The sequence below is a fragment of the Hippichthys cyanospilos genome, chromosome 5 (genome assembly GCF_059441005.1).
Source record: "Hippichthys cyanospilos isolate Australia breed blue-spotted pipefish chromosome 5, RoL_Hcya_1.0, whole genome shotgun sequence".
Classification (NCBI taxonomy): domain Eukaryota; kingdom Metazoa; phylum Chordata; class Actinopteri; order Syngnathiformes; family Syngnathidae; genus Hippichthys; species Hippichthys cyanospilos.
This window is the reverse complement of record NC_142373.1, coordinates 11,646,985-11,667,282: the sequence shown is the minus strand read 5'-3', so window position 1 is coordinate 11,667,282 and position 20,298 is coordinate 11,646,985. Positions and strand designations below refer to the sequence as shown.

The window sequence follows — 20,298 nt, the reverse complement described above, 5'->3', positions numbered from 1 at the left end:
AATCAGCTCACGGGCACTTCTACAAGACACATGATTAGCTCCGGGCGAGGCATCGACCAATGAGGGCAAGAGTTTCAACCTCTACAGTACTTTGCGGATTTCAAATTTGTCGGGGGGTGTTCGGTCCCCATTACACTGTACAGGTTTGAATTGAGATTTGTTTGAGGCTAGGAGGCTAGGAAAATGCATTATGTCAATGGCAGGTCCCCACTATGATAGAACCCCCTTGCCCTCGTTGTTCTGTGTGTGTGTGTAAGAGAGAACATCCAGTTTATGTCCACTGTCATATTTTTTTTCATCCCAGTTTCTAAAACTGGACATCCGTGTCAGACTATGGACTGTCCCTAATATTTTGACCCTGTGCGACACACGCGAATGCACACATGCTGAGGACAATACGGCTTCTCCGAGGGCGGGACACTTCATTTACATGTCAGATAACACCACAACGGGCTGTGTGTTTTTGTGCGTCTGTGTGTGAGATTTGGACCGAAAACACAACCCGCCAGTAAAGACTTCATTTCCTGCACATTTATGAGTGCTTATTGTGTTGAAGCAGTGGAGCACGGGATGCTGTGGTGACCCCCCCCCCCCCCCTTTTTTTTTATATGTGTTAGGCGAGAAGCCATACAAGTGCTCGTGGGAAGGCTGCGAGTGGCGCTTTGCCCGCAGCGACGAGCTGACGCGACACTACCGCAAACACACCGGTGCAAAGCCCTTCAAGTGCAACCATTGCGACAGGTAAACACACACACACACACACACATCTGTGACAGGAGGACTGCAAATAATGATGGTTTCAATCATTCATTTATGTCAATTATTGTCGGTTATTAAAAAAACACTTTGTCTTACTAGTCCTGTCCGTAATGTCAGAAAAAAGGACAAAAATGATTATTTTGTGCGCAAAGTAAAATGTAATTATTGCAGGTGTATTATTTTGGATTAAATTTTTTGTATGGGCAAAAAGGTGAAATTCTGAGGATTTGGGAAATTTTAAATGAACTCATTCAACCCAAAAGATGTAGTTATACATTTACGGATTTTAGAATTTCCGTCCTATGTAACCTTTTTTCTATTTTATTTGCCCTAAATATTAGGGTTAACAGCTTGCATTGGTTTAGCTGTGTCTAATAAAGATACATTGGTTATCAAAAATGCTTTTGGTTAATGTTTGGAGTTTTACAGTTCATTTTGAGATGAAATTCCAAGGATTTGGAAGATTTTAAATCAATTTATTCAATTCCAAAGACAGAGTCAAGATATTCAATCACAGGTACTTTCTTTTTTTTTTTTTTCTCCAAACGTCAGGGGAAATAGCTGGCATTGGTCAAACCAGGTTAAAAAAAAAAAAAAAAAAGAAAAAAGAATTCGGTATCAAAAACACAAAATATTTCATTAATTGTTGCAGCTCTAAAATTTCAAGATGAAATTCCGAGGATTTGGATTATTTTTATTAACTCATTCAAACCCAAAGACATAGTTAGACGTCTTTACAGATATTCAATCCCAGGTCCATTTTTAAACATTTTTTTCAAACATTACAGTAAAAAAGCTGGCATTTATTAAACTAGGTGTACAAACGATAAATCGGTTATTAAAAATGGTGGTGGATTCATCTTTGCAGCGCTTTAGCAAAGCAAAACGGTGAATGTTGAGAGTCATGTGAAAACCGTAAAATCATTCATTTGGCCACAAAAACACAAAGAAAAAGCAAAACAAGCTGAGCTAACGTCTTACACGCATACAGTACATAAAGTACGCACGGAGAGTTATACATTGACACACACATACGCGAGCGCACACACACATTAATCATGCCTAATCAAGCAGAGGCCCCTTGAGGTGAAGAGGAGGATGGAGAAGAGGACACAAAGAAGAGTGGAGATGAAGAGGATTTGAGGGAGAGGGGCTCTCAGCGTAACCAGCTGGATCCCCGAAATTGACACACACACTCACCGCATGGCCATCTGTCCACACACTCACACACTTAAGTCATGCGGGTGTCTTCCTTCGCTGAGGCTGCAAAAAAAAAAAAATCAATGGGTGAATCGATGGACAGATGCATTGATTGCAAGGTGCACAGATCAGATGTGTCTCGTTTTTTTTTTTTTCAGCCAAGACACGCGATTGGCTCCAGGCGCGACCATTCACCAATGAGGGCAGGAGTTGTAATCTGCTCCCGCCCCAACTCCCGCCCCAACTCCCGCTTGTTAGTCATACCTGTGTCTCATTCGTAAAACACGCAGGCTGTTGCTCCTCCAAGACAGAGGGTCGAAGATCTTCACTGTTGGAAATCTCCGACCTAGATTTTTAGCATGTTATCATGTTCAATTTTCTACAGATTTTTGATAAATTAGACTTCCGGGCGCCGCTAATATGACCGCGGCTGCCACCAGACTTCAAAGGATGTAAAGTGGTAACCCCTCAGTTACTGATTTAGTTACTGATCACGGGTACTCAAAAAATAAATGACAGAAATAAAACGGACAAATGAGGGACAAATGCACTGCAACCGAAAGAATGCTACAAACGAATCAAAACAAAAAACTGTAAACAAAAAACGCAAACACAAAACCTAAAAGCAAAACAACATGGACGCAAGCTCAAAAGAAAACAAATGCAAAACAAAAACACAGACGTGAAAGCAGTTGCCTCATAACTTAAATGCATTGATGAATGGATTGATGGATGTGGACACAAATGGACAAATTGACAGGTCGATGGATGGATGGACGAAGGATAGTAGAACAGGAATAGAATAACAAATGACGTTTCCGTGTGCAGGTGTTTCTCCAGGTCCGACCATCTGGCGCTGCACATGAAGCGTCACGTCTGAAGGGGGCGCCACACTGGAGCAGGACAGAAAAAAAAGATGAAGGAAGAAGCCTGCCGACCACCACGTGGCATCTAGAAAAGGACGAGGAGGAGTAGTTAGATTGTCAGTTTTCATTCACTTACACACACTCAACAGTTTTTTACATGCCGTCTTCAAACGCATCATGCCGGTTTAGCTTCTGGACTTTTCTTCAAAAGTCACCACATGCTCGTCTTTGTAAAATCAAACATTTTGAGGGGGGAGGGCTTTTTTTGTGGCGTTTCGTCACGAGAATGCCATCCAGACAAAGAAAACGCAATCTGACATCCCGGAGACTCGCCGCCATCTTGTCGGCTCTCCTCCGCCAGTGACGGGCCCTACGGAGCACCTGGCGAAAGAAATGCGCAGCGACACTTTGATTTTTTTTTTTTTTCTTCTTCTACTGGGAGAACCATGACGACTCTTATTGATGACGACTGAGACACTTTTCGCGATTTTTCTCATTTGGAGTAAAAATTTTTGAACTCATCAGAATGTGAGGACCAGCCAATCAAAGAAACAAACAGGAAGTCTCTCTTTTTCATTTCCTGTTTGTGTGTATCCAAAATGGGCAGCACAAACTAGTTGTCGGTCGTGGCTTAGCTACATAAGCAGCTAGGTTGGCCGCCAACGAAGCCGCTTAGTCGCAAATTTAGCTGCTGACATAGCGGCTAACTTTTTTTTTTGTAATATTGGACTTGATATTTTTTTTAATTCTTTTTTTGTGCCACAGGATGTGTGCAGTCAAAGGATGACATGAACTAGCTGGTAAGTTAGCTGCTAGGTTAGTGACTACATTAACTGATAAGTTGGCAGCTAAGTTAGTCGCTAACAAATCTGTTCACTTAGCCCCAAATTCAGCTCTGAACATAGCTGCTAATTTGGTATCCATTGACTGCACTTTTTCTGTATTGTTGAACTTGAGTTTTTTTTTTTTTACTTCCTGTTTGTTCCACAGGATTTGTGCAGTCAAAAGGGTTGGTACGAATTAGCTGGTAAGTTAGCTGCTAAGTTAGCGACTTTGATAGCCGCTAAGTTAGCCGCTAACTGAGCCCCTTACCAAGCCGCGAATTTAGCAGCTAACTTGGTATCCAACATCTGCACTTTTTTTGTAATGATCATGTTTTGTGGGGTTTTTATCTACTGCTAACAGAAAAAAAAACTTTGAAAAAAAAAAAAAGGAGGAAAACCACTTAAAAACACGACAAACACGCACGCACATGTTCAAAAGCTTTTCACACTTCACTATTAAGCAGATTTTTTTCTATTAACAAATGATCATATCTCGGTTTCCATGGCAACCTTTTTCTTGATCCGCTTCTGTCATGCTTTTCTCTTTGGAAACATTAACCATGGACATTCAAACATAGACGCTGGAAAATCGCGCCTCCCAAATGCCCCCTCCTTGGCTCCGCCAACGACATAAAAACCCGAAGGGGGGTTCACAGTGCAGCTCGGAACAATCAATACCAAAAACCTCCAACGTGGATCCACCATTTTGAGGCAGCTCCGCCGCGTTTTCTGTACGGAGGAAAGTGGGTATGGCATAAAAATTCACCAACATCAACCCCTTTCACGCAGCTTTTTTTTCTCCACCTGTTTATGTTTCTGTCCGAGTGTATTTTCCAGTTTCAGAGGTAGAATCAGAGGCGGGAAAGAAGCTATATGAAAGGGCATGGTGAAAATGTGAACATCAATGCTGACTTCTCCCCTGTTGCGTCAACTGCAAGTGTTCGACAACTATTTTTTGTCTACGCCTGTGTGAAAGGGGCTACTGTCTCTAAAGCCATAACAGTGCTCATAATAAGACGTACAATCACAGTGGGACGCTAGAAGCACTTTTGGAAGCACGGACGTGAGAGGGTGTCTGTGTTTTTGATATAATTTGGCCAATTTTTACTACGCTTCAGTCTCTCTCAACATGCTTGGTTTATTTTGGCCTGACTCCCAAGCTAGCGCGTGATGAGCATTAGCTTTATTAGCACCCAGAGGTTGTCTCCACCGTTCAGCGAGCGGCTAATGAGGTTCCTTTTGCATCCGCGGGAATGGCGAATGAGGGAAAAAAATGTGAGATGTTCCAGAGGTCTACACCTAGTGGGCTCCATTAGCGGCGAGCTAACAAAAGACCAGATTAGCATAAACATCCGCTACTTGCTAAAACTAGTCTTCTCATGTAAGATAATGTGGCTTTTATTTTTAGCCAAATTAGCAGCTTGAACTGAAGCTTTAGTGAAGTCATATCGGCGCAGCGCTAGTAGCTACTAGACGGAGGCTAGTTTAGGCGTAGGTCTTCTTCGGGTTAGATTAGGGTTAGGTTAGTTGACTCCAAATGATTCCAAAGAGAGACTCACCAGCCAATCATGATGCAGGACTGGCTGAAGTAAGTGGTGCCATCTCACCAGCCGCCAGTTGTGTCTGTTAGCTTTTGTAAATAGCGTGACTTCCTTAGCCACTTCCTGCTTTAGTTCTCGCCAACGTTGCACTACGTGATCACAATTCTTGCACTGCTAGCACGCTAGCCAGCTAGCGTAGTCTCTTCGCACTTGTCGCACATCCACCACCGCCACCAGGAAAACAACACGTCGCATATCCGACACCTGTCAATCAAATGCCTTGACTCTACGTCAACGTGACTCTTCTTGGCGTCGCTGCTATCACAGGACTCACTAGCATCATTAGTGTGTGTTTGTTTAGCACCTTTTTACAGTCCAAACACACCACAAAACTTTTTTCAACCGAAATCCGTCACCAAATATGTTTATTATTTCCGAATGAGTCACTGGGAACATCAAAATTTGGAAAAAAAAGCAAAACAATGATTTGTTACTGGCTTACGATTTATGGCTCTGTAATTTGGGATGTGACGTTCTGAGAGTAACTCACTCTGGCACAAAGTGGTACTGCAACTGAGCTAGGTCGTTCAAAGAATTCAAATGACTTTTTTTTTTAATTGGGCAAAAATAGTGAACATTTTTCAAATGTTGTGAAAATACTCAAATCAAAAAGATTTAGGTTTTTAGCTGTTGTTACTGAGTTTCAGAGCATAGACTCGCTAGCTTCATAACCGTGTTTGTCTAGCACCTTTTTACACTCAAAGCACACATTAGTTTTTTGTTTTATTTTTCAATAACTTTTGCAAAAGGTCACTTAACATCATATGTTGAAAAAAAATAATTTTCAGAAATGTTCATTTTACTATTTTTGGATATTGGCGCGATATTTATTGGCATGAAATCTTTACAAAATTTTCTGCTGTCCTTTGGCATGACTCAATGGCGCCCCCAAAGAGGCAAATTGGTACTGCAACAGAGGATCAATTCGGCATTCAAACATTCTTTTAAATCACGTTTCAATCACTTTGTCAATTGTGTCTGAACATCAAATAATATGACATTAAAATTGGCATTTTTCGGGAAAAAAATACTCTGATCAAGCCGATTTTCTTTGCGGTCACCAAGTCCCATTGCCAACATCTTTTTTGCTGTACAAAGTGTTGAAATGATATGATTTGTATGATACGACATTATGTTGTTTATTGATGAGGGAGAGTTTATTTTTGTTACTGGATGTGTTTGATAATTGTTTTTTCTAAATTGGTATTGTATCATATCTATGCAACAAGTGTCCAGTTGAGCCTTTTTATTTAAGAATGTACAAATATGTGTAATAAATGGTAGAATCTCAATTTTGGTATTTGTATTCATTCTGAACTGATTGAGTGCCCCTCCATACAAGGAAGTGCCAAACCCTCAAAAAGTTAACGTCTCACTGAAATCATTGGCAAGGTAAGAATGTTTTTTTTAATTAGTTTAATTAGTTATTGTGTTTGATTCAAACTGTCCCAACTTTGAACGGTTCATCTGATTCCTTATACTAATTTTTTTTTAAAAACAGAGGCCACAAATGATTATTTTGTCTTATTTTATCCTCTCTTTTACAATGTACATGTTTTGAGTTATTCAAACCATTCCACACTTTACATATTCTGTTCATTCCAGGTCATTCAATAGCATGTTTGACTCGTGGTCTTTTAAGTGTATATTACGATGATGTGTGAAATCTGAGTTTCAAGCTGGGGTAAATGTTTCAAGGCCAGAGAAATACTTTTATCAAGTGTGAGCATTTTGACCGGTATGCAGTATTTTGATTATTTTTGGGTCATTTTCTTCCACATCATTCTCACGGTATTTCAGTCACTCCTGGTAGCGTGATAACTGTTCTACCCACAGTAAAATTTGTTGAGGAAAGTTATGAAATTGTGAGCTCAGCATTCGGGGTTGACTTTATTTTGGAGGCGCAGACCAGAAGTAGTTGTGTGTGTGAAGGTAGCATATAGGCCGTGCTAATTCAGAAGAACGTGCTGCAGCTAATCTACTTCCAGCCTGACGTCGCGTTTGTTGTTGTTACTTCCTTCCCCCGACGAAAGCAATGGCTGTAAGTTGTCTGTTTTAAGTGTTCTGGACATCTTTTTTGTTACTAACGGACTAATTAGCATATAAAAAGTTCGCGAATGTGCCTGTTTAACATCGCTAATCGCTAGCTAATATTAGCATCTGTGCATATTCCTTTCCACATAAGTCGTTAGTGGCACATTTATTTTGTTAGCAATGGCTAATTTCGTTGTTATTTTCAGTTTCACCCAGAATGTATATTCAGTCATCTTAATGTGCAATAAAAGTAGCATGAAGCGCAGCTACCTGGGTCACGAGACATCGAGTTTGGCTTGCTGTTGAGCAATGTTCACATACTTGCGATAACAGTACAATCAATTTTCAGCTCCCTAGTGCCCTTCTTCACTACTTTCCTTTTTGATGTGAAATGTTTTGATGTAAAGATCTAAGGATTGCACAAAATGTTGCAGGGGTTAAACAAGCGATGGTTTCGAAAAGGGCTGAGCGTTTTAATGGCTTTCATGATTTCAAAAATAGGCCCCTGTGATCGTCAAATCATTATCAACAAGCAATCTTGTACCTAAGTGTGTGTTTGCTTTCCCAGCATGCACTCTATCCAATTAAAGCTCCTGATCACATTAGCATTCTGCCGCTGTGTGTCCAGCAGGTGGCTGATGGGAAGTCAGCCAATGGAGGCCACCAATTAAAAGTCAGCCAACAGGTGGAGGCAGCCAATTAAAAGTCAAATATTCCCGCAGCCCTCCGGCATTACCGCGAGCGTCATGACTCGCAAGTTACGTACGGGAAATCGCAATCGGTGACATGGATTGAATCAAATAGTATCACCTTGGAATCGCACCGGATACGGAATGGACCGCAGCAAATCCTGTTTATTTCTGAAGAGATTGAATCATATCACACTGGAACTGGAGTGAATTGAGTGTCACACCATATCGTAATTGAAATGAATAGCATCGTAGGTATAGTCAATGGGATTGCGTTAAATTCGGATGGAGTAGTATAGTGTCATATTGCGTAATGTCACATTTGGGATGAGTCGTACACCGCCGTGCTAAGGACGCTAACAAGCTAGCGCGCGGCAACTTGTTTGCGAGCGTGAGCAAACAAAAGGCTTTTGTTTGCGCCGTGAAAGACCGTCCTCCTCAGCGTCTGTCTTGTTAGCGCTAATTGGACGTCTCGCTCGTTAGAGAGGCAAGACGCTAACGAGCTGGAACTTTTTGATTTGGGCCGAGTTGGAGTGCCACCACGCCACGTGTCAAATTAAGGAGTTGTGTGGGTGCCCTCAAGGAGGGGAGGCTCATCCCTCTTTTTGTGTGTGTGTGTGCGTGTGTGTGTGTGTGTGTGTGTGTGTGTGTGCTTGCTTGTTGCCACAGAAACAATCTCCCCAAACGAGAAGCCTTACACGGGGACGCCCTTAGCACACGGTTGTGCCGGCGTTATATTAAACAAAATGGAGGATTTTTGTGTTAAACTTCATGTCCATTTCATTCAATAAAAATATGGATTTAAAAAAAAAAAATGTATTTCATCCCAAAAATTAAATTGTGCAGAATAAATATAGTTCGCCCATGAATGTTGATTTGTCCCACATTTCCCACTTACTATTAAAAGTATCATATTTGTGTCCAAAAAGTAATTCATAAAAAATGTCAAATTTGACACAAAAAAAACGCTGTATTAGCGAAATTAATTTGAGCAGCGTTTTGGAATCGGGAAGTTTAGAAAGATGGAGAGACAGAAAGTTGTAGGCGGAAGACAGAAGGTGAGGAGGCGTCCCATGTGTGTTTGTGCGCGTGTGCGGGGGTGGACACAGGTTGTGAGTTCAAGTTTTGGGGAATGAAAATCTCAAAACACGCACACACAAAAAAAAAAAATCCTCATTTGTGGATCATGTGATCTCACTGAGGAGGCGTAATGTGAATGTGTGTGTGCGCGCGAGCGTCCATGTTCCAGTAAGATGATGTCATCTCTGAATTAAATATGTTCAACTAGAATAAGCCATGATGTCATCACTTGACAGGAAATGGAAAACACACACACACACACACGAGCTATCTGTTCCTTTCACATGTGTTTGATCCATGTAACAAACACCGTATTGATTTTTGCTTCTAAAAAGCTGTTGACATTTGAAGAGTTACTCATTTCATAGTTATTATAAATCATTTAGTTTGGTTTCATACTATTTGTATTTGCTTCATGCATACTTGTATGTGCTACAATATATGGATGGATTTTTAAAAAATATGTGTGGAATAATTATAATCCTACAGGCTTGGATTATAAAATAATAAAACGTAATTTATTACAAATGACAAAATCTATAACAATGCAGTGCATGATTAAAAATTCATCTTCATCACCTGCAGCTCGTTACCTGAAGCCCCATCATCATCATCATCATCATCATCCACTGTGTGCGTGTGTGTGTGTGTTTGTGTGTGTGTGCACACTCATTAAATGTTGATGCTCTGTGAGCTAATGGATGCTAATTAGCGCCCAGTCGCTAATGGTCACTGACTGCTTCTTTTTCTTCTTTGCTATCGATTTCTTGAGAGTTTGGACTCAAAGTGTCTATAAAAGCTTCGAAATGTCCTCATCAGACCTGAAAGGATCAAGTCTTAGTGCACTTTGGTTTTTATTTGGCTTTTTGGGACACATTTTATGAAGGGATAAAAGATGCATCCAAATGCTTTTGATCAATAAATGTGTTGCTATATAAGCTTTTCATGCTAGCCCTACAGTGCTTTTAGTACTTTAAGTTTCTGTATTTAGACTTCATTTGGGAATCAGCTAATGTATCAACTGTTGTTTTTTTGGACAAATAGCTGATTTGGATCTACTACGGCTGTTTGACACGCTTGCTTTTTATGTTAGCCGGTTAGGCCTCGGTTTAGCGAAATGTCATATTTGCGCCAAGTTAGCTGACTCAATTTAACCGTGGCATGATGGGACTCCCTATCAGCAGCCTTTTGTACACAACTGTCTTTAATTTGACTCTTCTGTGACTGATGCTAGCTTCTTACTGTTGTTAGCTAGCTGTTAATTAACATCCCAGCTGTAACTAATTTTGCTGTATTGTAATGTCAAGCATGTTTGGACTCTCAGTAGGCAGATTTCTTTAAACAAGTGGCTTCATATTGGAATATTTTTTTTGTGACGGCTCAAAACTTTGTGTAACACTATATTACCTCATAACACTAGATGCTTGTTAGCTAGCCGCAAAGAGCTTGCTGTTAGCTTCTCATACTAGTTAGCTAGCTGTCTGGTTCGCTGCAAGTCAAGTAAGTGTAAACATTCAATGCTTGGCATTAATAAACTCTCAAATTGGCAGCTACTGTGAACAATAGACTTAAATTTGGCTACGTTGGCTCATAGTACGAGCGGCTACATTAGCTAGCCGTTAATTGGATATACTGTATGCCATATGCGCAGTTTAGCTGCTGACAGGTAAGTGGGCACATTCTAAGCTTGACATGACAGGTAACCGTCAGCAACCTTTTGTAATCAAATGACTGATTAAGATATGGCAGTTATGTTGCAAATTCTGCTTAGTGGCAGTAAACATCAACTCGGAAGTAATGTCAGTAGCCTCTTTGCATCGTCTTCTCGTTTCCTTGAAGGCCATTGTGTTTCTTAGAGAAGGAAGAAAAAAAAGCCTGGGGGGAACGTGTTCCATGACAACGTTTTGATGCTTTTTGTGCGCATAAACGACGGCGGGTTGTCGTGGTGATGAAAGTCCTCCGCCATCCTTTCATGCGATTCCAAATATGCTTGTCATGAGACAAGGACCCATATCCGACTTTGTTTGACGTCCTCACTGGCATGTTTTTTTTTTTTCCAATGTATTTATTCAAATGGCTTTCATCTTTTCATTTGCTTTTTAGTTTTTTTTTTTGTTTTTTTTTTTTTTACAAGGCTGAGAGTGCAGTGTCCTGCTCACGTCATTACAGCAGTGAATAGATTTGTATTTGTCTTTTGTGTGTGTGTGTGTGTGTGTGTGTGTGGATTGACTGTCATTGTCATTTTCTTTCCATTCAATGAAACCAAAGTGGCACAGTCCATGATTATCTTCTATCACAGATAACATCAAAGCTTATGACAATCTTTTTGAGCATTTTATTTCATATTCTCGATTCATTTCAAAGTACTAGTTAGCAAGTATGACTGGGGAGGACCAAAAGTGCCAAAATTAAATAAACGTACCATTAAATAGTTAAATCAAATAGTGATTAATGAAATGTTTCATTAATTAAATATTTAAAATATGTACATAATTTTATATATATATATATATATATATATATATATATATATATATATATATATATATATACACACTTCTAGTATACTTGAATATACATACATTTACGTACATTTACATAAAGATACACAGTCACACACGCAAATGTTTTCAGTGCTTTGATAATAGCCGTCAATTTTTATGCAGAATTTTATGCAATCCAGTGATTAGCACCCATAAAAAGCGGGAGATTGGCTGTACTGCATAATATATAATAAATGACATTTAGGAAGCGGCTTGCCTAACAATGTTTGTCCTCATCACATCCCCATCCTCTTCGCTGGTGTGTCTCCCTCTTTTCCTTCCTCAGCGGCCGATTCAAGGTGACAAGTTCACGTCGTCTTCTAGGGAGGCCTCCTCTGCTGACCTACTTTGACGTGCGCGCATGCACACATCCAATGATAGCAATGTGGGTTTTTTTTTTTTTGCATTTTAAGGATCTTTTGTATAACCTCCAGTAGCAGTGCTGAACATTTCTACGTCATTACGGAGTGGCGAGGAATGTATTTATAGCATTTCTGTCACTTGTCTTAAATTGATGCGCTTCCATCTAGTGGTTGACTGTGAAATTACATTGAGCGTAAAAGACGATAAGACCAAAATAGTTTATAACTGTCAGAAAAAAAGAAAACAGCAAAATCGTAGGAACGCAAGTTTGGAATCCTTTAGGGCATTAGCGGTTAGCTTTGTTAATTAGCATGAATGGAAGATTGTTCACTTTTAAATGTTGCTTGCTGTAAAGTGAGCTTGGCAACATCTTGTTTAGAGGTAATGCCTTCAGCATATTTCTGCTTGAGGGGGAAGTTGAGTATTGTGGGGGCTGGGGTTGGGGGGGTTCGAGGGGGCTGAGGGACGAGGCCAAGGGGCCGGGTCTGGATGTTGGATGTGGGCGGAACCGGAGCCACAGCGAGACGCGCTGACCTGGAAGGCGAACGTTAGACTAACAGCGCTGAATGATTCATGCGAGACAATGTCGGCCGCAGCGACACCTTCATCTTTATTTGATGGACGGGCGGGCGCAGCAAAGCATGCTGGGAAAAAGCACACAACAAGGAATTCAGTGGGAGACTTCTGGAAGAAGAGATTTGTTTACATCTCAAATCAGGAATGCTAAACAAGAAATCTTGCATCCACATTCTGGTTATCTTCAAACAAAACACAATTCATATCTGGTAAAGGCTTTCAAGTTAAGGCTTCAAGTTATCTTTAAAATTAGGAGCTCAAACCCGATTTAAGACTTCAGATAAAGATTAGGGTTTCTAAATATTCCTTCAAGCCAGGATGCTTATTTTTCAAATTAGGGTTGCAATCATTAAGATTATTAATGTCAAATAATGTTTCAAGACAGCTGGGATAGGCACCAGCAACTTGCTATGTTTATAGCTAGCACAGCTCTTTTCTTCCAAACTAACATGACCAATGGGACATCATTTTTGTTTTTTGTAGGTATTTCATTGGTGAAAATGTTGAATTTGTGTTACAGTAGCGTGAGTTTTTGGAATATTGAAAATCCTTCCCACAGTGATTTGAGTGATCTCAGTGTTTTTGTCAATAATAATAATGTCAACATTAGTGTTTTTGAAGCTTTATTAATGCTTTCAAATTGGGGGTTTATTTTCATAAGAAGTTTTATCCTTTCAGGATACAGGTTTGAAGTTTGGGCTTCAAGCGTTTCAAATTCGAGTTTCAAGCAACAATTAGAGTTTCAATTTTGGGTTTCCATTCAGAATTATTGTTTAAATTAGGGTTTGTAGCAATAACAATGGTCTGAAATTGGGGTTTTACAATAGAATAAGAGTTTGGAGCTAGCACTTCAAGACTAAATTAGGGTTTCAAGCAAGGATAAGGTTTTCAAATTTGCGTTTTCAGTCAGCATTATTCTTTCAATTCAAGTTTTACTCTATAGTAATGCTTTAAAATTGAAAAAAAAAAACAAATTCACAGGAAAAAAAAACATGCAGTACAATTTTTTTGAACAATAAGCAATACAACTTCGTAGAATTAGCAAACGAGGTTGCGACCATGAAAAGTTGCCGTTGTCGTGGTTTGGAAGGAGTTTGTTTTTGCTGGCGGTGGTCCAGATCGTCCAGTGAGACAATGAAGCCGGCTGCAGGATACGGCGGTGTGTACGTGCACATGCGCATGTGTGTACGCGCATGTGCTCATGTGCGCTGGGGGTCATTTTGTCAGGCTGTCAGAGCCGCTCGCCTCACGTCCGTGTCGCCGCCATCTTGTTGCTCTCGGGAGGCCGCCGCTGCGCGCCTCATTATTGACCGAGTGCGAGCGTGTGTGCGTGCTGGCCTAAATTTGACACCCGCACATCCAGATGGTGGCGCTGGCCCACTGGCCTCCACGCGGAAGGCAAACATTGACACGTTGTCAGGAAACTAACTCGTGATGTCACCTGCGGACACGCCAAGGACGTGACAGACCGCACACACACATACGCACATGCTCATGTTTTATTCTGAGACAGCATACATATTGTAGCAACTGTTTTTTTTAATAATATAATGCTGCTTTAAGATAGAAGCAATTGATCCCCCTACCCCCCCCCCCCCCCCCCCACACACACACACACACACACACACACTCACCATCTATAGACGTTAATGTAAAATAAAATCACCAAAGTAATATTTCAAGAAGGCTTGGAGTTTCAAAAGGATAGGATGTCAAGCATAGGTTTCTTTAAGTAAGTGGTTCAAATGAGGTGTAAATCTTCAAATTGAGCTTTCGAAAAAAGAGGTAGGGTTTTCAGAATAGGATTTTAACCAAGGTTTAGGGTTTCAAATTGGGTTTATGCAAGATTTAGGTGGTTAGGTTAAATTTACAAGCAAATATTTGGACTTCAAATGAGGTTTAAAATTTCGTATTAGGGTTTCTTAAAAGGGTTAAGGTTACAAAAAGGCATTTTCAGTGAGGAGTAGGGTTTCAAAAAACGGTTAAGGTATTAACATAGGGTCAAAAAAAAGGCTGGGTTTTAGCTCTCTGGGACTGGAGTTGGCCACGGTTAGTGAAACTCTTTCTCAAACAAGGGTTTCAAAATTTGGTTTTCAAACCTTTTTTTAAAAGTCTTCAAACTAGTTCAGATTTGAAAGTAGGGTTTTAAGAGCAAGTTTCAATATTTCCTGAATAGCTTTTAGTGATTGCATCGATAAGCCAGGACACAGCAGCGCTCCCCCCAACACTTTCTTTCAAAAAGATTCCATATGTATTTCTCTTGCCTTTGTGATGTCGCCTTGAGTGTCTTCAAGGCTTCCAATCAAAAAGCCAGCTATGTTTTTCCGACTTTTCGGCGTGAAGGTCGAACGCGCGGCTTTTGTGCGGCTTCCTTCGCGTCCCCGCCCTCACAATGCGGAGACCAGGCGCTCCCATTTGGGAGCATTCAAACTCATTTTGTCAATCCGCACTTAAGACTATCATGCCAAGGCCGATGCGCTCGCTATGCGTGTGTTAGTGTGCACGTGTGTGAAGGGACAAAGCAACAGGTGTGAGGATGAGGATAAAAATAACATATATAATTTTTTTGCTACACTTTTCTTAACGCGGCATTATGATTACCTCGTTCAGTCCTAAAGCTGTATTTATATGTTTTTACAGACATTCAGTTCTAGTTGTTTGTTGACAGTTTTTTTTGTGTGGTTTTTTTTTGGGGGGGGGGTGAATTGATATTGCATTTATGGATTATGAAATCAGAGGCATAAACTGGCATAAACTGTCAACCCAAAATGACATCACAGTTGCAAAGGTAACATTTAATCACAGCTTACTTTTTTTGTTTGTCTGTTCGGCCATGTGAGGCAAAAACAAATTCCCACTATAGTGGACACAAATGAATAGGCTGGATCTCAGGAGGATATAAAAAAAAATATTTTAAATGTTTTTCGGTTGAGCAATGTCTAAATTTGCTTATTCCTTTATTATGTTTTGCTCAATTTATCATGGGCTAGTCAAAACCATTTTTTTTTCACCAAATACTTAAGTGAATAGAGCTACTTTTTATTCTTTACTATACTCATACTACAAAGTAAAAGTACTCTCACTCAGGTCCAATTTTTGTCTACTGTACCCACCCCCGGCATGGACATATCTCACTCACGGTGACACATTTCGTCTTCCTGCTGTGTGACCCTCAGCTGCTCTGCCCTTTAATTAACATGTCTGCTGTGTGTGTGTGTGTGTGTGTGTGTGTGTGTGCGCGCGTGCATGCGTGCGTATGAGAGAAAGAAATTGTCTAATTACCGTGACCTCCCTTTGATCCACGGAGAATATGACATCACAATTGGGGATCTCCACAGGGATGGCAGACTAACTGCAACTGTGTGTGCGCACGCGTCCGTGCGTGTGAACACATCAGTCGTTTGCTTGAGTGTGTGTGAATGTGTCTTTAGGCACTTTGGCACCAAAAGTACCAGCAACTAAATAATGCTTCCTGTCACCCGAAACAAGGAACCTTTATAGAGGCCCGTGATGCGTTTGAGGTACAGATTAAACGAGTACTCGGGTAATTCGAGTGTTCATGCTATGTATGACAGTAACGCGATTATTATTATTTTGAAATAGAACTCGGTAGTGTGGCGCTGTGTTGACTCATCACCGACGTCAACAACACTACGGCGTTATAAATTAGATTTCAGGGTGTAGTTATGCTATTTGAGGATGCTTTATAAATACTTAATTACAGTGAGATTGCATTACACGGCGCCCGTCGCTAGCAAGTAGCTGTGGCTCCAATGTTAGCAGCTCCAGCATCGGCGAGCACTACTAGATGCTAACGCACCTAGCAGCACTCAATTACCCCATATATGCGAGACGTTTCAAAGGTTGTTTTATGGAAAAGTTACTGTTCCTACTGATCACTTTTTATGCAAATGTACTGTTTTAGTGAAAATTGCTATTGTGGTTTTGACGTCAATTTAACATAACAAACGGGGAAATATTTCGCTGTTTCTAGACAGTAAGGTTGAATTTAAGTTAAAAAAATGACAAATGTAAATGAACTCATTGAATCCCAAAGACCTATTTCTACGTTTTTAAGAGTCCAGGTAATCAAACTCAATATTTAGGTCAATGTGACTTAGTTGTTTTGCAACCCCATAAATTTATGTCGAATCGTCCCGAAATAATGAGTCTATCCTTTGTTTGATCCATAATTGGGTTATTTTTTTACCTAACTGTTTTTAGAGTGTGGTGACATTAAAAAATGTAGAGGACTAGCAACTATCGGGCTCAGAAATGATGTGATTGTAAACTTTTAGCTCCAGGAACGAAACGTTCCCCAGCGGGTCAGCACGGTGTCTCCATTCACATCTTGTCTTGACTCGTCATGTCTGCTTGTTGGCATCCCACCCCTCCCCAACCCAAAATTAATGAGGCGGGGGGACAGGTGGAACATACGCGCACACACAGATGGTGGCCATGGGCCCTGCTGGCTCTAGCGTTGTGTTGTTTTTGGGTCCACTGAGCCACGTATGATGAAGTGAACACACACACACGCTAGTATGGCACAAATGGGGCTCGGTATCGAAACAAGTCACCTGCTATTCCAGTCAAGCACACACTTTGGACGAGAGTTTTTGCCATTGTCAGAATTTGTTAGCTCTAATTTTGTTTTGCTGTTAATGCTTTAGTAAATTTACACCACAGAACTTTTCACTATCCCAGAACGAGTTACATTTGGGTGGCTCATGATTAGCATGATACGATACGATCAGGTACCCGAGTTCAAAGCCATCCTGCCCGGCCTTCCTTTGCATAGTTTGCATGTTCTCCCCAAGCCCGTTTTGGTTCTCCAGATCCCGCCCACATTCCAAAAACATGCACGGCATGTGTATTGGACATACTAAATTATCTTTAGGTGTTGATTGGGTTTGTGAATGCTTGTTTATCTCTGTGTGCCCTGCAATTGGCTGGTAACCAGTTTAAGACTCAATGAATTCTTGCCAAAATTTAGTTCTCAGCCGTAGGAGGTACTTAGATAGACGTGTACTTTTGAAAGGTTCAGGAACCTTCATAACAGGGACCGATTGGTGCTTTTTTCAGGAACTAAAATGCTAAATTGTTTCTCAAATTTGACATCCAAATAAGGGTTTTGTCTGAGGTCCAAGAACCTTTCAGGTGAGGTCATGTTGGAACACATTACAACATTTCAGTCCCAGGAACTATAATTACCAAGGATTAAAATACGATACTATACGATACTATACTATACTATACTTCTTTTCTGAAATTATAATTCCTATTGTCGTTTATTAAAGTCAGTACAGTAATTGCATTATAGTACTTTTCAGAGGTCAAGGAAGCGTTCAGTTGAGGTCATATTGGATTAGAACATTTCAGTTCCTGGAAAACCTCTAGAAAATTTTGGTGGTAGTGTGACTTCTGTGTTAAGACTCCTGTAATAATATATCGGAGCTATTGGAAGTTCATATACGGGCTGCTGGGAGGTCCGGGATTCTTCGGGAATCTGATTGGTACGTTTTAGTTCCATGAAAAACTGTGATGGACACAAACTTTTGGGATGGTTTTTCGTCCCAGTAAGAATCTCTGAAGCCATTAAAGTACATCCGACAGAGAGGGTTTTCGACCACTGTGATACATGGTGACAAGTCGAACGTTTAAAAGTGCATGAGGATCGGCGGCACATGACGGAATGCCGACATGTTAGATTATCGTGGATTATTTATCCAAGGAGAAGGTCAGCGATGCGTCCAGGTGCTCCCTAACGACCGCCGTGTCCTTGATGTGTCAGGCCGCGCACATCAATGGGGGTTCCGGGGGTCATAGGTCACGTGCGCAAAGGTCGCAGGCTGCGGAGATGTGATGGATGTGGACATGTTGGACAACCAAAGTCTGTGCGGAGTGATATGATTGACACGTAGGTCAGCCATCCAGGATTGTCCCTCCTTGTAGCGCTGTCGGTCTTGTGGGAAGACTTTCTGTGAGGTGTTGGAATATAATTTACGTCGGCCATAGCCAAATATTCCATTTTCATCATATACTGTAATAATATTGCTGTACTTAGCGGGTATTTATTTATATTTTTTTTCTTATTGTGTGAATAATGAAAGTATTCTAGTGCAAAATCTTCAAAATTGAAAAAGCGTGTGGTTTTTGTTCTGGATGTTTATTTCCAGTGAGCAACAGATTTTTTTTTTAAACAGTTAAATAAGTTAACGATTTAACTGTAACAGCCCTAAATATTTATAAAACTAAAAAGGTAGATTAATTAAAAAACACAGATCATCAATATGCTCTTGAAAAAAATTATGAAATTTATGGAATATGCAATTTATATTTGTGGTAGTGTCAAAGCCACCTCTCATGAAAACATGTTTTTTTTTTTTCTTTTTCTTTTAATATATTCTTGCCAAGCAAGTAACCTCAATGTGTGTTTGTGTGTCCAACACAAATGTGTGTGCGAAGCCGGCGTGTGTTCATGAATAAAAGACAAGCTGAGTTTGGATCGCATCCTCTTGCGCGGTTTATGGCGTCCCGACCTTCTTCCCCTCCTACCTGATGGCATTCTTGCGCCTCCTCATCCGTCTGCGCCGCTCGCCATCCTGGGCGGGAAGTGGAGCGAGAGGGGGCGTGGAGAAGGTCCCCTCGGTGCCGCCTCGTCTCCATATTTTTTATGACGCGTCCCATAAAAAAATAGTCCCTGCCGGCTGCTCGCTTCTCCGTCTGCGCGCCCTCCTGCTAACGGGAAACACACATTATTAGATTGTTGTTTTTCAAACCTGTTCTATCTGCTAGCTAAGAGATAATAACAAACAGCAAAAACAAAATCTGCAGAGCCCCTCTGTGTGACTAAACAAAGAGCCGGCCTGCAAAAACACAAAAAAAAGAGAACATTTATAAACAAAACCCTTCTTTCCCTTGCAGAAGATGATTCTCATATTTGTTATACTGACACAGTTCCAATGCCATTTTAAAGGGATAATTCACGAGATATTTTCAGCAGTCAAAAGTTTATACTTTAGTTAATACGATGACTACATTCTTTTTATATCCAATTCATACTTTTAGTAACACATTTTCCACTTGCTTTCCAGTGAAAATAACATCACATATGCTCAATGCACGTAATAAATCACGGCACGGTTTGTGAACGTTATATGACTGCAGGTGAGCCATGCTTGGTTGATACAATGGACAGCGCACTATCAACAGCGGCCAGAGGTGGCGCCAAAAACAGACCAAGCCAAACAAGGCACAAATCTAAATGTAAAAGATCATTTTATTGAGTTCCAAAACACCCAAATTATTTTCTTGGACCTCCTGCAGTCAGGCCACGGACCCCCGGAGGTCACTTTTTGAGAACCACTGTGTAGAAACCACGCTATTAAACAGATAAAAGAAAAAGATCATTAAACGTTGACATTAATTTCATATAGTCTTCAAGAAAATGTGATAATGGAATATGTAATGGAAATTCTATATCAAAAGGACTACTGGTATCAGTGTCTACCTTAGAATTAGGTACTTCTACTCAATGCAACATACTGAAAAAACGTGTTTTAACAATATTAATTGTACATAAAAAATAATGTACTTATCAAATACATTATAAACTTTTTTTTTTTTTTACAACTGAAAATTTTTAAGTAACTTTAGTATAGCTTTTTAAGTGTCAGTGGCTGGTATCGGCAGCCCCCAAGACAAGCCAATACCTTAAAATAAGGCCAGTATTGATATGATACGGGCATCAATACTCACCAATC

At 40.4% G+C, this 20,298-nt stretch overlaps 1 protein-coding gene across 1 annotated transcript in view; it reads left to right on the top strand.

Annotated features, from left to right (window-relative positions):
* The window catches only part of LOC148423516 (Krueppel-like factor 7), a 29,950-nt gene extending 23,408 nt beyond the window's left edge, over window positions 1–6,542 (top strand). Inside the window, exons 3-4 of the mRNA XM_088414905.1 lie at window positions 618–741; window positions 2,788–6,542. Of these exons, the coding sequence (XP_088271031.1) occupies window positions 618–741; window positions 2,788–2,839 (176 nt within the window). The 3' untranslated portion in view covers window positions 2,840–6,542. The remainder of the gene's footprint in view (window positions 1–617; window positions 742–2,787) is intronic.
* The last annotated feature ends 13,756 nt before the right edge of the window (window positions 6,543–20,298 follow it).